The following is a 17180-nucleotide window of genomic DNA, read 5'->3' on the forward strand; positions in this document are numbered from 1 at the left end:
TGGGGTTTGTCTGGGACTGAGGGGCTCACACATCATCTGCCCAGCCTAGAAGGCAACTTGTAGCTCACTCAAAGAGTGAACTGCATGAGCTCCCATCCCAGTCACTGATTTACGTGTCCCATTGTAATTTCATGGGCTCAGACTCATCTGATCTCCAGCGGGAGCTGTCTGGACTGACTCACAACGGTGAGTGCCTACATCAGGGCAGACTGTCGGAAAACAGAGCAGACACCTCGCTAGCCAGTCTTGCCATGGAGTCACGGACAGTCCCCTTAGACTCTCCAGTCTATCTTGCCACCCAGACAAACTGGACTTTGTGATAAAAGGTCACTTAAACCAGAAATCACACCACATCAGGTTGCTCCAGCTGAAGTCGACGCCAGGTCAACTGGTACTCTAGATCTTATACCAAAGACAATGCTGGTAGCCAATTCTATAGTAAAGTAACTAAGGCCTGGACTAAACTGGAGGGAGGGATGGATCGACCTAAGATACACAACTTCAGCTACGAGAATAGCGTAGCTGAAGTCGACGTATCTTAAGTCAACTTACCTGTGTCCTCACGGTGCGGGGTCGACTGCCGCCATTCCCCCGTCGACTCCACTTCCGCCTCTCGCCGCGGTGGAGTACAGGAGTTGACGGCAGATCGATCGGGGATCGATTTATCATGTCTACACTAGACACAATAAATCGATCCCCAATAGATCGATTACTACCCGCCAGATCCCATACCCTAAAGGTTTATTAGCTAAGAAAAGGAAGTGAGAGTTATTGACAGATTAAAGCAGGTAAAACCTATGTCCAAGAGAGTAACAGTTTGTAATTACCAGTGGTGGCAGTGATGTAATAAACTGTCAGTTTCCCAAAAGTCTTTTCAGGCTTCCCAGATTGTCTCTGGGGATCTCTGCTTTGCATCTAGTACACTTCCCTGTAAGAGATCAAACAGTCCAGGGGTGAAGGATTTCCCCCTGAATCCATACTTATAGCTTCTTCTCACAGAAAACAAGCTGACAGGGTTATTACCCATGTGAGCTTTTCCTTTGATGACAGAGAGTGAGGAATGCATTTAGAGTCTTTGACCTCCAATCATCGCATACAATGACCACTCACGTTGAAATTAGGTCTTTTCTCTTAGAGGTCTTCATTTACGTTCTACAAGCCTTCTTTCTCCTTTGATGGGTTATTTAGTTACAACAGTATAAACAAGGTAAATGTTTGCTACTACATTATAACAGGCTAGAGATACATGAAAACTTGCTGACCAATAATATTATGGTAAAATGCCTGGTTCTTGCAGTCACATGGTTCCATTGGCGACTTTCCTCATCCAGCAGTCTACCCTCACAGTTTTCCAATCTAACTTGCATCTGCGAGCTTAGAGTTTTCTCTTCAGCCTCCTCTTGCTTTCCCTCCATCATCTGCTCAAATCCCCTTTGAAACTCAACCATAGTTTCTACCTGCAAATAAAGTTTGGAGTGGCAGCCTGCAACTCCTGACTTTTCATCTTCTCTTCCATCCGTTTCATGAGGCAGCACTTCAGACAAACGAAACTCTTTTCAGGTACTCACTCCAGGATAATGTACATCCCACAGCTTCCACATCCAGTCATCTTCATTGTCTCTTCCGTTCCTTGGGTCACTACCTCTGGAGCCTTTATATCTGACATAGACTTCCCACCTCAGCTCCTGTCAAGGGGGAAAAGAAATCACAGAAACCAAAACCAGAACACCAGACACATCCGCCCCCAAAGTCTCCTTACAAACTCCCACTCAAACTCCCCTGTTTTCAACTCTGTTTGCTGGCTTCTCTGCTGCTGCTCCTCTCTAAGGTCCTGGCTGTTAGATGACACTAGCAGGGAGCACCTTGGGAGTTTTCATATACCTCAGGGCTCTCCTGTCACCTCAGTACCTTCAGGTTTGAAACTGGGATGGGGTCTGGCCACTATCTCCTCCTGCTCATCTGCCAGGGAGTGAGGAGGGCAGTGAATCCACATTCTTCCATGTGTCAGCCATCTTGGCTGTGGCCTGGGGTGTCTTTACCCTTTGGTTGTGGTAGGGAGTGACCCCTTCAGCATTTGGGGGATCAGTAGAGGTTTGTCCCCCTCCAAGGTTGGTCATATTTCTGGGGCTCTGGTGAGGCAGGATGCTCCCACACATTGGCGGGACCCCTCTGACAAGGTGTCTGTTACCAGCAGCAGCTTTCTGGCTACTTTACCCTTCACTGGGGCTTTGCTCACCCCTGGGTGGGACAAACATGTTTGGCAGTCCTGCTTTTCTGCCTGTGTTTCCCCACGTTCAGCTGCAAGCTCAGTTACCACAGGCCTCAGCTCGGCCTCTGCTTTCCCAGTGAGGGCAGGCCGTGAGCTTGCGCACTTGGTCACAGCACCAGGTTTCGGGGATTTTACACCTGAGCCAGTGTGACTCACCTCCCTGGTGTGTGTGCCCCCTTGTCAGATGCAGGTGCCTGGCTACAGACAGAAAGGTGTCTTGAGATCAGTCACCTTTCCTTGGTGTTGCAGGTGATGGGAGAAAACCCTTCTTCTCCCTGCTAACCAAGATATTTGCATTTTTAATGACACCTCCACTCCCAGCCTTGTGGCTTGTTTGGCTCAAATCCTTAGCTGGTATAGAAAAGGCACTGAATTCTGTCTTAAAATGATACATGCAGTGTTGTTGTAGCCATGTCGGTGCCAGGATACTACAGCCAAGGTGTGTGAGGTAATATCTTTTATTGGACCAACGTGATACAGAGAGCTCTTCTTCAAGTCTGGGAAAGGTACTCAGTGGGTGGGTGTGTCTACACTGCCCACATTACAGCGCGGCCACGGCAGAGCTGTGACGTGGGCAGTGTAGTCACACTTTATCGCTGGGGGAGAGCTCTCCCGGCAATTAAAAAATAACCACTCCAAATGAGGGGTGGTCGCTTTATCCGGGGATAATGCGCTGTCTATACTGGCGCTTTTCAGCGCTAAAACTTTTGTCGCTCAGGGGTGTTTTTTCACACCCCAGAATGACTAAAGTTTTAGTGCTGAAAGTGGCAGGGTAAGCACAGCCTGTCACAGCTGAAGACAAGTTTGAACAGACTCCACCATAAGTAGTTAGTAGGGACAGCTCAGTGGTTTGAGCATTGGCCTGCTAAACCCAGAATTGTGAGTTCAATCCTTGAGGGGGCCATTTAGGAGTCTGGGGCAAAAATCTGTCTGGGGATTGGTCCTGCTTTGAGCAGGGGGTTGGACTAGATGACCTCCTGAGGTCCCTGCCAACCCTGACATTCTATATTGTAAGGGACAATTTAAGGTGAAGTGGCCCATTAATGCCACTGTAGTCATAGGACAAAAAGAGGGGTTAGTGGTTACAGACTGTTGTAAAATAATAATATTGTAACCTACTAACCCCAGTGGGAGGTGAACTCATGCAGATGTGCCTGTGAACTCTGGGTCTTCACTGAGCAAGGACAACTGTTGGTGGGGTGGGGTGGGGTGGAGGGAGAAGGGAGGGGCACTTTAAAGGAACTTTTGGTTGTTGGACTTAAGAACCTAAGGCAAAAGACTGCCCAACATATTCTGGGGTGGGTCTTTTGCTCATGGTTTTAAGCTTATGAATCCTGCTTGTGGCATTTGCCTGGGTTACTTTCCTGCTTTTTATTAAAAGTTTCTTTTCTACGCTCAGGCTCTGTGCTTGTGAGAGGGGAAGTATTGCCTCTTAGGGCATGGCTACACTTGCAGATGTAGAGCGCTTTGAGTTAAACCCGCCTTTGGAGAGGGCAGGAGGGAAAGCGCTGCAGTCTGTCCACACTGACAGCTTCAAGTGCACTGGCGTGGCCACATTTGCAGCACTTTCAGCGGCATTGGGAGCGGTGCATTATGGGCAGCTATCCCAGCATGCAAGTGACTGCAACGTGCTTTTCAAATGGGGTGGGTGGGGTGGAGTGTGACAGGGAGTGTGTTGTGTGTATGTGGGGGAGAGAGAGTGGGTTTTTGGGGGGCTCAGAGCATGTCAGCGTGCTGTCTTGTAAGTTCAGACAGCAGCAGACCCCTCTTCCCCCACCACCTCTCTCTCTCACACAGCATTCCACAGTAACGGTTGCTTTTTCTTGGAGCAGATAAGCAGCGAGCTGTCAGAAACGGAGCTTTCAACGGGCATATCCAAATTCCTGCAGTGATTCCAAAACAATGACAAGAGTGGCCACTTGACTTAAGGGGATTATGGGACGTTTCCGGATCCCGATCAGAGCGCAGTAATGCAACACCCCGTTCACACTGATGCCCGGGCGTAGTAGCCAAGGCGCATCAAACGTTATTCTATTCGTGGAGGTGGAGTACCAGTAGGGTGACCAGACAGCAAGTGTGAAAAATCGGGACGGGGGTGGGGGGCAATAGGAGCCTATATAAGAAAAAGACCCAAAAATCGGGACTGTCCCTATAAAATCTGGACATCTGGTCACCCTAAGTACCAGGAGCGCTCTAGCTGTGGAGTCAGGGCGCTCTACGTGCCTGGCCAGTGTGGACGGGTAGTGAGCTAGGGCACCCGGGGCTGCTTTAATGCGCTCTAACTCGCAAGTGTAGCCAAGCCCTTAGAGGCACCCGGCGTGGTGTGTAATTTTCCCAGGTTACTGGGTGGGGGCTCGAGCTGGTTCTGTGTTGTATTGTTGAAAAGGAACCCCTAGATATTAAACCTGGCCTCTGTCACTGCCAGCTCCACCTGGCAGAAGGGTTATACACCAAACACATCTTGCAGGATATTGATCCATAAAGTGTAACATGTGAGGTACCTACAACATACTCTTTACTTGTCAAGATTCATAATAATTGGGAGCCGTATGTATGGGTAATATTTAAGGAATGATGTATTTATACTGGATGTATGCTTTATGGGCTTAGAGCAGTGGTTCCCAAACTGGGGTTCGTGAACCCCTGGGGGTTCACGAAATGTTACAGGGGGTTCTCGGGGGAAAATTCCTTAATGGCGGACAGAGCTGTCCTTAGGGACCCCGGGCAGCACGGGACCAGCAGCCCGGAGCCCCTGGACTTCCAAGAGCTAAGCAGATCAAAGCGAACATATCTATCATACTGAGGAGATTTAAACTTCAAGACTCCTTATAAGAAATGGAAAGGGAGGTGGATATTTTTTGCTGTTTTTAAAATTAAATAGGCAGCTAATCTTGTTTTTAAAATTATTATGAAGAACAAGTTTAAGCTTTGTTGTAACGTGTGTTGTTTGCCTGGACTGCTCAAGACCTGAATGCTTGTGTAGGAAGAACTCTTTGAGTTGGCTTCTTAAATCCCTTCATGCTGTTTCACGTCTGATACTCCTTGATGAAACATAGGAGCCTTGTCTTATAACAGGCTTATTCAAAGTGATACAAGCTATGAAAGTGAGATCTTGGAAGAGTGTTGCCCTTTTCATAAATGTAATAAAAATACTGTAATGATAAATAGTAATTAATAATAAATAGTGTGTAATAAGCATGTCATAAAAACAAATTTTGTATTTCCAAGATCACGGCTTTTATAATTTATACTCAGGTAAAGGAGAAACTCCCCAGAAATATTCATTTTTAGGAGGGGGTTCGCGAGACTTGACATTTTAGTGAAAGGGGTTCACAGGTGGTTAAAGTTTGGGAACCACTGGCTTAGAGTGAAAAGTAAAGATTAGTCACCAGGATGTCTCAGTAATGGGCCAGTCAGGCAATGCGGAGTTGTCACCCATCCTGTCTGGCGGATGATGCAATGCAAAGCTCAATCATTTAGCCTTGCACAATACTATGATCATGGGCAGCACGTGAACCCACTGGGGGAGGCTAGCCCCTGGCCCCGCCTCTTCTGCCTGAGGCCCCTCTCCCCAGATCCTCCCCCACCATGGCCACCAGCCCCCCTGTCCCAGCCCCGGAGCGCTGGCAGTGCAGCCCCAGAGCGCTGGACAGGCAGCACAAGCACTGGCCACAGGCCACCCTAGCCCCAGGCAGGGCCACACCAGGCCGTTTGCGGAGACTTAGCCTCCCCTGGCCTGTGATACTTACCACCCATGACTATGACCTTGCATGGGAAACCATCAGAGGCAAAGACAAACAATTGAAACCTCTTAGCGGTAAAAGAACATTACAACAGAGCTTTGCCCTAGCTTGGAATAGAAACAAGAGACTATTTTCAGTATAATAGAGTGCAGGGAAAGACCCTCTGGATCCATTGACTGAGGAAACCCCTTGAGGAGCCAGGGGCTTTCATGAATGCTCAGATCCTGATTTGTCTGAAACCAGCCAGCTCTGCAAAAGACTGAATTTGGGGGGAAATCTACTGTATTACATAGGAAAGTTAACCACTGATAAGTGTAGACCCACATTTGTGTTTTATGACTTTGTTTTGTACTGTAACAATTTGTTTCCATCACTCACTCTTGTTTCTAGTTAAATCTTTATTCTTATTTAATAAAACAAAAAGTTAATCATAGAATATCAGGGTTGGAAGGGACCTCAGGAGGTCATCTAGTCCAACCCCCTGCTCAAAGCAGGACCAATCCCCAACTAAAGCATAAGTGCTCAGAAGTGCTGTATGGTTTACAGGAGCGGTGGTTTAAGATAAAACTGGTACACTGGGGTACACTGCTCCTCTGAGGTCAGAGGATCTGGAATTTCTGTGAGTAGGCAGTGTTGGGGCTGGATATCCCAGAGGAACGATTCAAAGGGTTTGAGGTGGACCTATTGTTAACCTGCAAGGCAAAGGAGGGGATGGCATAGCCCAGTGAGAATGCTTGAGTAGCTGAAGGGCTGTAGTGTCAGGGAGCTGACACCAAGCTACCCCTGGAGGCAGGGAGTAACAAGGTGACTCACAGTCCTGGGAACAATCACTCCTTGTATCACCTGGGAGCCGCTGCATGGTTCACAACTCCTTGAGCCCATCCTTTCCTGTGTCTTTCCAAAGGCTGGATCCATAGTGGAGTACCCTTCTCCCCCGCTTCCCCATGCACTCGTATCACCTCCTCCAGAACCTGGAACAGGACCCAGCATTCCTGAGTCTCGATATGCTTCTGCATTCAGCAAATAGCTGGGAAACTTGCTGCTAAAGTGTGTTTTATCCCCTACCTAAAGATAATGGCCTGCTATTGCCACTAGTTACTCTGTTAGCTCAGGTACTGGAGGTCTGCAGTGGATCCAAAAGGACACAACCCTGCTGATGATCCATGCAGAGGGTCAATATGGTTCCACGTGATGGGCAAGGCGTTCGAGGTGACGTGCAAGTGGGACGCCAGCAACCACTTCCTCCCCGGGGGGCAGCTTCACCCGATTTGCAGACTAGAGATTCATCCACAGGGCCCAGCTCAACTGCGTCCCACTGAGCGGAGCCATCCGCCATAGGAATCGGGACAAGCGACGCAGGAAGTGCGGCTATGCCAACGAGACGCTACCCCACGTCCTGTGTAGCTGCAAGCCCCATTCGAGAGCTTGGGAGCTGCAACACAACACCATCCAAGATCGCCTGGCCAAAGCCATCCTGCCACCCGTGGGGAAGGTTGCCATAAACTCTGCCATCCCCGGAACTGAGAGCCAACGGCGACCGGACATCGTCATCACCAACGAGGACGTCACAGTGCCGTTCGAGAACAGGACCCCGGCCTTCCATGATGCCCGAGCTTGAAAAGTAGAGCAATATACCCCTCTGGCTGAAACCTTGAGAGCTACGGGTTACCAGGTCCAGACACACGTGCTGATCGTCAGAGCCTTGGGCGCATGGGAGCCCAGTAAGAGCGAGTGCTGAGAGAATGCGGAATCGGTCAATGCTCCACTTGGCTGATGCGGCAAACTCATGCTGTCGGACGCCATCAGGTGGTTGAGGGACATCTACATAGAACACATCACAGGACATCGGCAATACCAGGCGGGATGAGCTGGAGTGCCGATGAGAAGCGCAGTCAGGAAAGTAACAAATACTTTCCTCATGGATTGTATTTTCTAAATGGACCGCCAACCTAATTCTCAATTACTGAGGGACAATCTCCCCTCACTGATATATTTTGCTTTCCACAACCAAATCTCGGTACACCTTTTCATGAGTGATGTACCCGTGTATTCGGATTCTGATATCTAGACTGCATCGTTAAATCTATTCACCTAAATTTGGGTTATTGCTGATTATGTATACTATGTCTCATATGACTTTTAAAAAAACTAACTTTGTATTATTAGTGGATAATCTAAGCACTATACCCAGATGTACAGACACTCTTTTCACAACCTATGAATTATCTATATTTTTTAACATTAGCTTTAATAAAATTTTTATATATGAGCATACACTGGAAGGCTGCCTGGCTCCTCTCTCAAGCCAAGGTCAAGCAACCACTTAGGAGGGGCAAGGGGGGAGGCAAAAGAAACACTAAAAGCCAAAGAAATGTCTGTCCCTGACCGAAGCACAACCTCACTCCCTACCCCTCCTATGGGATACAAAAGGGACGGTACCAAAGCCCCCAGACTCATGACTCTCCAAAAAGGGAACATGACCATCAACTGTAAGGGGTAGGATCAGGGGCGTGCACTGAGATGCTTTGATACTGATCAGAGGATCTTTTATCTTTCTACCGCCTATATCAGATATTTTCCTTGATAGAGAATATTTTCCTCATATATTGTTGTCCCTACCTATGACTCCAATCTTCCAGCTTTGGTGTGATCATCGGCTACCAGAAACCCATCACCAACATGTGATTAAATCCATTGAAAAGTCAATTCATTGCCTCGCTCTCTGATCCTTTGAGCCTCCTATAAATTGCAAAAATTGAGTTTTTCAAAGTTGACTTGTAATTGACTTGAGTTGCATTTGAGTTCTCAGCACTTCTGGAACTCAATCCTGAAATGTCTCAAGATGAGCACCCAGAAAATGAACATACTACTTAGTGGCCATGCAGGAAAAAGTTGGGTTTAAGTGACTTCGCTCTGTGGCTGACGCAATGGTAGAAGCCAGTTCCCCAGTGTGGCATTTGATTGCTTTAGCCATGGGACCATCCTTTCTCCTCCTGCAATCCCCAGCCTCATTCCGTACACAAATTCTACAACAAATGAAGCTGGGGTCCTACACGTCATTCTCATTCACTAGGCAATTCCGATTCTTTTCCTGAGCTTTGTGCAGCCTGTGCATTGATTCCGGCAGGGATCTTGGCCTGGATCTGCAAGAGCATTTAGGTGTTGCAATGCTGAGCATCACAGGAACACTGGAATGTTGTTAGGGGCTTTCCCGAGAGAGAGAGACACACACACATCCAAAAGGCCAGAAGTCTGAAGTGCAGGCAATGCAATGTGTACTGGGGATAGTTTCCAGCGAGCATGTCTATAACTCTGATGCGGCAGAACCTCGTTTCCCAGTGTCCCCTTCAGGGCCATCCTAGCCATTTGGGTGCCCTACGCAGCCCCCCAGGCCTCCCACACCCAGGGTCTGGGAGGCAGGAGCTGTGGGGTGGCACTTTTGGGGGCCCCACAGGCCCAGAGGATTAGCAGGGGGCGGGGAGCAGCCCGCTCCGCTTCCCCCGCCCCAGCCCCAGCTGTATTGTTCGGGGGAGGGGGCTTGAGGTAAGGGATCCCCTCCCCACCCCCGGCACTCACCGGCAGCGGCAGGAAGCGGAGCAGCCCGGCCCCAGCCCGCTCTACTCTGCCAGCTCCCAGCTGCGGCGCTCCGCTTCCTGCCGCCAGTGAGTGCGGGAGGCGATCCTTTCCCCAACCTCCCCGCACGCACCGGTGGCGGCTGGGAGCTGGCCGAGTGGAGCGGACTAGGGCCAGGTTGCGCCGCTTCCCGCCGCTGCCGGTGAGTGTGGGATCGCTGGGGGAAGAGGTGGAATGGGAGCGGTCCGGGGGGAAGGGTAAGAGGTGGGGTGGAGGGAGTTGTCCGGGACCCCCCATCTGCCTAGGGATGTGCCCCTTGCAGAGGGCGCAGCCCACGGCGCGGCCAGCCGAGGGATAGAGCTAGTCGCTGGGGCTGGTGCTGCCGCATATGCGGCATGCGCAGCTGTCTAGGGCACCATGAAATTTGGGGCAATTTGTTGCCCCAAATTTCATGGTGCCCCACGCAACTGCATATGCTGCGTATGCCTAAGAACGGCCCCGGTCCCCTTCTCCCCACTCCTTCGCAGGCATAATTATACCTGAAACGCACGTCCTCAGTCCCACCGCTGACAATTTATGGTCATGTTCCGTTTTGGGGGTTGTGAGTCTGGAGTCTTTGTCCCACCTCTTTTATATCCCATGGGAGGGGTGAGGTTGTGCTACAGTCAGGGAAAGGCATTTCTTTGGCCTTTTAGTGTTTTATACCTTCCCCCCAGCCTCCCTTTGCCCCTCCCCACTGGGTGCTTGATCTTGCCTTGAGATAGGAGTTGAGGCAATCTTAAAGTGTGCGCTTGTATATTATACTTCCACCATGCCCAGTAACACTCTAACTGCTCTTAGCTGTTCCCATTATACTAACAAACCCATCTGCCGAGGCAGAAGCAACACACACAGTCTTTGTCCTTTGTTTGCACACATTAGTATAAGAATATCAAAAATCAACCGGGCAAACAAGACCCAAAATTCTATCTCAGGCAAAGATACAGGCCTGAATCCTACATTGTCACCAACACTCCTAACGTTCTCTCCCACCTGACTTGGCGATTTCCAGGCTGCACCGTTCCCTGCCTACACTGGGAATTCCTCAGCAAAGTCAGACTGCCCGAGCACCCTGGTCTGCTTTTCCCCTCGGAGGCTATAAACCATGCAATTGCCACAGTTATGCTACGACACAGCCCCTTCTAAGCAAGTACATTTCTTCTTAAGGTAAAAGTATTAGAGAGAAAATATTAAAACCTGAACTCCACTAAGGGCTCCAGCCATTAAACAGTGTTTCAAACCCACCCCCCCGCGCTCCACCAGCCTGGGTTTTTTCTGTGGTAACAAGTTCATAACAGCTGTTAGCTCAGAACAAGCAACCCCATGAATCTGAGTCACTCTTTTATCCAGTTTGGGCTGCTGAACTTGTCCTCATGTAATGAGTGATCAGCAGACAACGCGTTTCTCCTCAGGGTGCAGCTTCAGAAGGATGGGACCAGAGGTGGGTAATTTGCATTCCCATTCTCCCACGTATTTCTTAGGAAAGCCACTCACTAGAACAGGGTTGGCCAACCTGAGCCTGAGAAGGAGCCAAAATTTACTGATGTACATTGCCAAAGAGCCACAGTAATACATCAGCCGCTCCCCCCCACCCCTGTTCCCAGTGCCTCCCACCCACCAGCAGCCCCACCGATCAGCGCCTCCCCCTCCCTCCCTGCACCTCCCAATCAGCTGTTTCATGGCATGCAGGAGGTCTGGGCCGGGGGGGGAAGAGGAGCAAGGGCACGGCAGGCTCAGGGGAGGGGGTGGGAAGGGGTGGAGTGGGGGCAGGGCCTGTGGCAGAGCCAGGGGTTGAGCAGTGAGCACCCCCCGGCACATTGGAAAGTTGGCACTTGTAGCTCCAGCCCCAGAGTCGGTGCCTGTACAAGGAGCCACCTATTAACTTCTGAAGAGTCCCATGTGGTTCCGGAGCCACAGGTTGGCCACCCCTGCACTAGAAGATTAATCTTGTCTGGCCCGTTGTTTTAAATATGTCCCCTGCAGCTCATAACGCTTCCCACCGTTTCTGATAGACCACAATCCCACAACACCACAAACATTTGCATTTTTAATACAACGAATTCCGAAAATACTTAAACTTCATTCAACAAGGTTTGTCCAGCATACTGCAGGTAATTGCTACATCTGTCACAGCCAAGAGCAGACTTTAACCCTGCCCACACTTTTGAATGTCATAGTGTAAGGCAAGTGATTCTCTCCACTACACTTATTCCCTGTGAGAGTCGCCAAGTTTTTTCTCGAACTTCATGGCCTGAGATTATTATCCTGGACAAGACAACAGCAGCAGCAGCGTTTTCAAAAAATCCAACTGTGTCTCAAGTTCAGCGCCCAAACAAAATGAACGAACCCTTCGCAATTCTCTGTGTCTCATTTCCTCACTTGTGAGCCAGGCACAGTAAATATCTCCCAGGGTCTTGTGAAGAGAGATAGTTTAAAGAAGCACTCAGCTATTACAATCATGGGTACCAGAGAAGAGCCCATGAGGAAATGAATAATTCGGTGTTTAGTGTTTGGCTAATGAGCAGTAAATACGGAAGAGACCACTCACTGAATCATATGCCTGCATAAAATATTGAACAATTGCCCATTCAGCTAGCACCACCCAGCCAGTCCCCTGATGGAGGGAGACGTACTGTGGAAAAATACTATGTGAGTATATAGTTAAAGACGGGAATCAAAATACATAAGTACAAGGAGACAGAGACAACCTTAATTCTGGGATTTCCTAACTTTTGAGGGCGTGACTTTGTCAACTGACCATTCTTTTAATGTAGTTTTTGTATGTAATCGGAGACACAAAAGATTAATTTGACCTCAGTACTTACCACCTACTTAACCCTGGTGAGACATTAACTGCAATAATAAACTAGAGGGTCACACCTTGTTACTTACACAGGCTGAGGTGTACACCCAGCTGGGCCCCTTGTCCCCAGACACTTGTCTCCCCAGTGCAAAGGTGCCAACTGAAGTGGAGGGTGCAGCTGGCTGGAGTTGGGGGCAAGGGTCTGTTGGGTGGGGTGCTGGCCAGACTGCAGGGACAAGAGGCTTCTGGCAGCTTGATTTCCACTAAAACCAGGCCCACCGAGTGCTCATTGGGTGGGCTGGTCCACACTGGGGCGGGGGATCGATCTAGGAAATGCAACTTCAGCTACGAGAATAGCGTAGCTGAAGTCGACGTTTCCTAGATCGAACTAAGTGTACTTACTGCGGGTCCACGCGGCGCAGGCAAGCTCCCCCGTAGACAGCGTTTCCGCCTCTCGGCGAGCAGGAGTTCCGCAGTCGACGGGGGAGCGCTTCTGGGATCGATGTATCGCGTCCAGATGAGACGCGATAAATCGATCCCAGAAGATCCATCTCTACCCGCCGAATCGGGCGGGTAGTGTGGACCTACCCGGTGCGGCAAGCAGAGGAAGCCCTATGGTTCCCTAAAACTAACCTCACCGCCTCATCCCTGTATGGAGTGATGCTCCCCAGCCACAAGCCTGGGGGAGGTAACTGCCTCACCCATGTGTCCAGAGCCTACAGAAACATACCGTTTAGATCAGCAGAAATCAGCCTTTTCCAGTTTTCGGATTTTCATCAAAATCAACAGGATTCTGCCATTGATACTTAGAACATTCTCTGAAGTTCCAGAGGGAACTGGAGGCAATCTTCAAAAGTGATCATGCTACAGCCAAGCTGAATGCAAGGGCTCCCTTTGCTTGGCCAATTAGCTCTTACGTAGGCAGAAGAAAAGGGAATCTTAAGAAGGGATCTGAAGGACAAGCTGGGGCAGGGGTTGTTTGCTTTGTGTGGGGGAGCTGTTTTGAAACAGACTAGTTAAGGGAGAGCGTTCCCTGCATAAGGAGTGGCGTGAGATAGGGCAAAGGTGCTTGTAGGAGAAGTGAACAAAAGGGGAAGGAGATTTGAGGCTGAGACTCCTGGGGGACAGGGGGAGCAAAATCAGTAAGTTACAAAAGCAGAGGAACAGGCAAGGACTAAGGGTGGGGTGGGGTGGGGGGGAGGGTTAAAGGTGAGCACAAGAAGCTTGAATCTCATGCAGAACAGTGGGGAGAGCCAGCAGAGGGATTCAAGCGGGTTTGAGATGGTTAAGAGTAATAGCCCAGGATGACTAAGGCACCTAGGCATCACACTACACTAATACAAGGAAATAATAATCTTAGCAGCAGAATTTTGAATTGAGGTTTGTGGTCTGGATGCAGAAATCAGTGAATTCAGGTCTCTGATCTGCATGACACAGGCCAGACTAGATGATCATAATGGGCACATCTTGCCTTATAATCATAGAATATCAGGGATGGAAGGGACCTCAGGAGGTCATCTAGTCCAACCCCCTGCTCAAAGCAGGACCAATCCCCAACTAAATCAAAATGAATGGCCAGGAGAACAATGTGGGTTTCAGGGATGCCATGGAGGAAGTTATAGGAGCCAAGCAGGAGATGGTGAGGGCCCAGAGGAGAGAGTGAGCAGGATGGACAGAGATAAAAGGCAAGCTGTTACAGAGGAAGCTGCAGCATGATTTAGGCACTACCTCGGTATGTGAGGTGTGGGAAAAGTTACAGATGACACCCAAGTTGCAGGCCTGACGGTGGTGTTCTGTACAGTGACAGAGAAAGGGAAAGAGGAGACTTTGGTTGCTAGGGCCCAAATCCTCAAAGGTATTTAGGGTCCTAATTTCCATTGCAATCAATGGAAGTTAAAGAGCTTGAATACAACCGAGGATCTGGGCCTAGGATAGCAGCAAGACATCCAGGAGGAAGATACACGGGACTGGAAGGGACCTCCTGGGTCCAATCCTCTGCTATTGCAGGCTACCAGGTCACATAATCCAGTGAAGCCTCTCAGTCAGGAAATCAAACCCTGTCTCCCGCATAACAGGCAGGGATACTCAGCACTATGCGAAAGGAAGGCACGACCAAGGAGGATACAGAGACAGATGGAGATGTAGGACTGGACAAGTAGGGTTGAGTCATCGGTGTAAATATGGTAATTGAAGCCAGGTGAGTGGAGGAGATGACCAAGAAAGGGTGTAGAGGGAGAAGACGAGAAGGCCAAGGACACCTCCTAGAAGTAGGTGGGAGAGAAGAAAATGGCAGAACTAGAGCCGACAGGGTATGTGTCAGCACAACTGAGCCTGTATTAGCTTCACAAATGATAAAACACCAGGGAACAGGCTGAGAAACCTTTCACTGAGAAATCACTGCTTTAAATTCCGTCCTGGGGGGGGGGGGGTGACTGGAAATGACCATCTGACAACTGCTCTATGTTGGGGACATATCCACATGACAGTTAGTCCCCTTAGTCGTTTCGCTGACCAGATGGGGCATGGAGACGCTTCAGAAAAAAGAACCCACACATTCCATGCTTAGAGCTGTTTACTTACATCAGCTACAGGACAGGCACTGTCCTTGGCCTTCAGACACGTGCTGGTCATACTACTCTGAAAGTGTTACCCTAAAGCACAGACCTTACAGTGCATCCACTGCACTTATTTCTTGGGATTAGCTCCAGCCACATGATAATATTAACAGCAGTTCTCTTAAGCAGCAGTTGCATGAGACCTTTGTGCATGCTGGGAGCGGTGTTCCCTGAGACCTTGGTCATTAATTCGCTTGGGACTAGCTGGGCAGTACTGTCATCATCAAAACTACAAAGACCCTTCAGGGCTAAAGCAGTTCCATTTGATATTCCACATCCCCTCCTTGTGACAAGCCAGTACCCATCAGTAACCAACCAGCCCAGCACACCAAGCTGCCAACAGAGCGGGGTAGCTCAGGTCCCCTAGTTCCAAGAGAAGGGGTAGGTTATGCAGGAGGCAGCTCCATCTGGATATCAGGCAGCAGGTTGCAGCTGGTGACGATGTCCATCTTGTCAGCCACGGCTTGCAAGTCATCCAGAACGAGGCGGATATTGTGCGAGGCGTTGATGATGCCGCTCTGCGAGTTGCTGAGCTGTGCAGTGATGGTGCCAAGTTCCTTGGTGGCCATCTGATACACCTGCTTGATGGTGCTGCTGACATCGTAGTACAAGCGGGCATTGCTCTCAATCAGCTTCTGCTGCAGCAAGGTGCTGTAGCGCCCCTGGTGCTGGATACGAAGGGCAGGTTTCTCTTCTATTCCCATAGGAGACCTTGGCTCCTCCTTCCTGATGACAATCAGGGGAGGCAGGTCCAGGTTGACTAGCTTAGACTTGACTTTGTGCCCACTTGGGCTCCCTTCGTCTTCGTCATCTGTCTCAGATGCTTCCCCGAGGACTTTCACACCAGAGAGGCTGGGAAAGGAGGCCTGGGGAACGGACGGCAGATAAACTTCTTCATCGGAATCAGTCTCAGATGCTTCCCCTTGAACCACGGCTTTGTTTTGGGGTGCTGCCATCCTTGGGCTTCAGCCATCTAAAGAAACAAAAGCAGGTCAGTCACAGCAAGAGAGGGGAAACTGAGACAATGGAGAAGAGCCTGAGACAGCTCGGAAGGTCGATGGGTCCCAGGAGCCCGGAAGAAGCTGGCAAGTGGTTGTGAAGTTCCAGGGGGGAGCAGTTAGGTGGGCCGTTAGCTGAAGTGCTACGTGCCAGCAACAACCAGCCCAACAGCCGCTGGATGGCAGGTACCCAGCCAGGAGAGAGGCGGTGAATGACCTCAAATGGAGGGCAACACAGTAACAGGATAGGGAGACCACCAGTCCATGGCATGACGGACATCAGCACAGGACAGAATATGGCCATGGGCAAAGTCCCGGAAGCCTGTCATTCATCTCTCAGGGAAACTCCCCACAGACATCCCTTCCACCTCTGCTCCAGAGCCTCCTCCCCAGCCCCTCTCCCAGAAAGCACCCTGCTCCCCCTACCCCAACCCTCCCAACCCAGCCCCCTACTCCTCCACCTCTACCCCAGAGCACCCCTGCTTCCCCAGAGTGCCCCCACACTTCCCTCCACACCCACCACATCCTCAGAGCATCCCCACTCATCCCACCTCTCCCGCAAGAGCATCTCCATTCCCCCCAGAGCGCCCCCAACTCCCCTCCCCCAGAGTCCCCCAATCATCCCACCCATCCCCCTAGAGCGCCCCCCCACTCCCTTCCCCCCAGAGCTCCCCACTCGCCCCCCAGAGCGCCCCCATTCCCCTCCCCCCGAGAGCCCCCCACTCATCCCCCCCATCCCCCCACAGTCCCCGTGCTCACCCAGAGTCCCCCCCTTCCTCAGGTCCCTCAAACAGCCCCCACAGTCCGAGCCACCAGCCCCGCCCCCACCCGCTTCTCTTCGCTACCCGCTGTCGCGGAGGCGGAACGGCATGGACGGAGTCCAGGTCACATGATCCCGTCGCAGGCAGGTCACATGATCAGTCACATGGTGTCCGATCCCGGAAGTCGCGACTCCGGCCATGGCTGACTCGCCGCTGTTCCAGGCGCTGCACATGGAGATGGCGCATGCGCTGTGTGCGGTGAGGGGAGGGGGAGTGAGAGGGAGCGCCGAGCCGGGGACAAGGCTCTGGGTCGGGCGGCGAGTCGCTGCCGAGGGGCGGGGCTCTGTGCTGGGGGCGGGGCTCTGTGCCAGAGGCTGGG

The 17180-nt window shown here is 50.7% G+C and overlaps 3 protein-coding genes across 4 annotated transcripts in view; 2 read left to right on the forward strand and 1 right to left on the reverse strand.

The window, feature by feature from the left end:
* Positions 1 to 17180, forward strand: part of LOC112107877 (zinc finger protein 271-like) — an 879239-nt gene that overhangs the window by 77620 nt on the left and 784439 nt on the right. The window lies entirely within an intron of this gene.
* Positions 14994 to 16906, reverse strand: BLOC1S3 (biogenesis of lysosomal organelles complex 1 subunit 3). Of its 2 annotated transcripts, none has more exons than XM_026658887.2 (2): positions 16886 to 16906; positions 14994 to 16015 (listed from the first exon to the last, which is right to left on the reverse strand). In XM_026658887.2, the coding sequence occupies exon 2, from the start codon at positions 15996 to 15998 to the stop codon at positions 15429 to 15431; it is 570 nt and encodes a 189-aa protein (XP_026514672.1). In that variant the 5' UTR covers positions 15999 to 16015; positions 16886 to 16906; the 3' UTR covers positions 14994 to 15428. The 2 variants fall into 2 exon arrangements, with proteins under 2 accessions (XP_026514672.1, XP_026514673.1); XM_026658888.1 differs by lacking the exon at positions 16886 to 16906 and adding an exon at positions 16800 to 16868.
* TRAPPC6A (trafficking protein particle complex 6A) overlaps positions 16979 to 17180 on the forward strand; it is a 7805-nt gene continuing 7603 nt past the window's right edge. The window contains exon 1 of the mRNA XM_026658889.1: positions 16979 to 17059. Coding sequence (XP_026514674.1) covers positions 17000 to 17059 — 60 coding nt within the window. The 5' untranslated portion in view covers positions 16979 to 16999. The remainder of the gene's footprint in view (positions 17060 to 17180) is intronic.

This window comes from Terrapene carolina, unplaced genomic scaffold (genome assembly GCF_002925995.2).
Source record: "Terrapene carolina triunguis isolate 2854851 unplaced genomic scaffold, T_m_triunguis-2.0 Scaffold517, whole genome shotgun sequence".
Taxonomy (NCBI): Eukaryota; Metazoa; Chordata; order Testudines; family Emydidae; genus Terrapene; species Terrapene triunguis.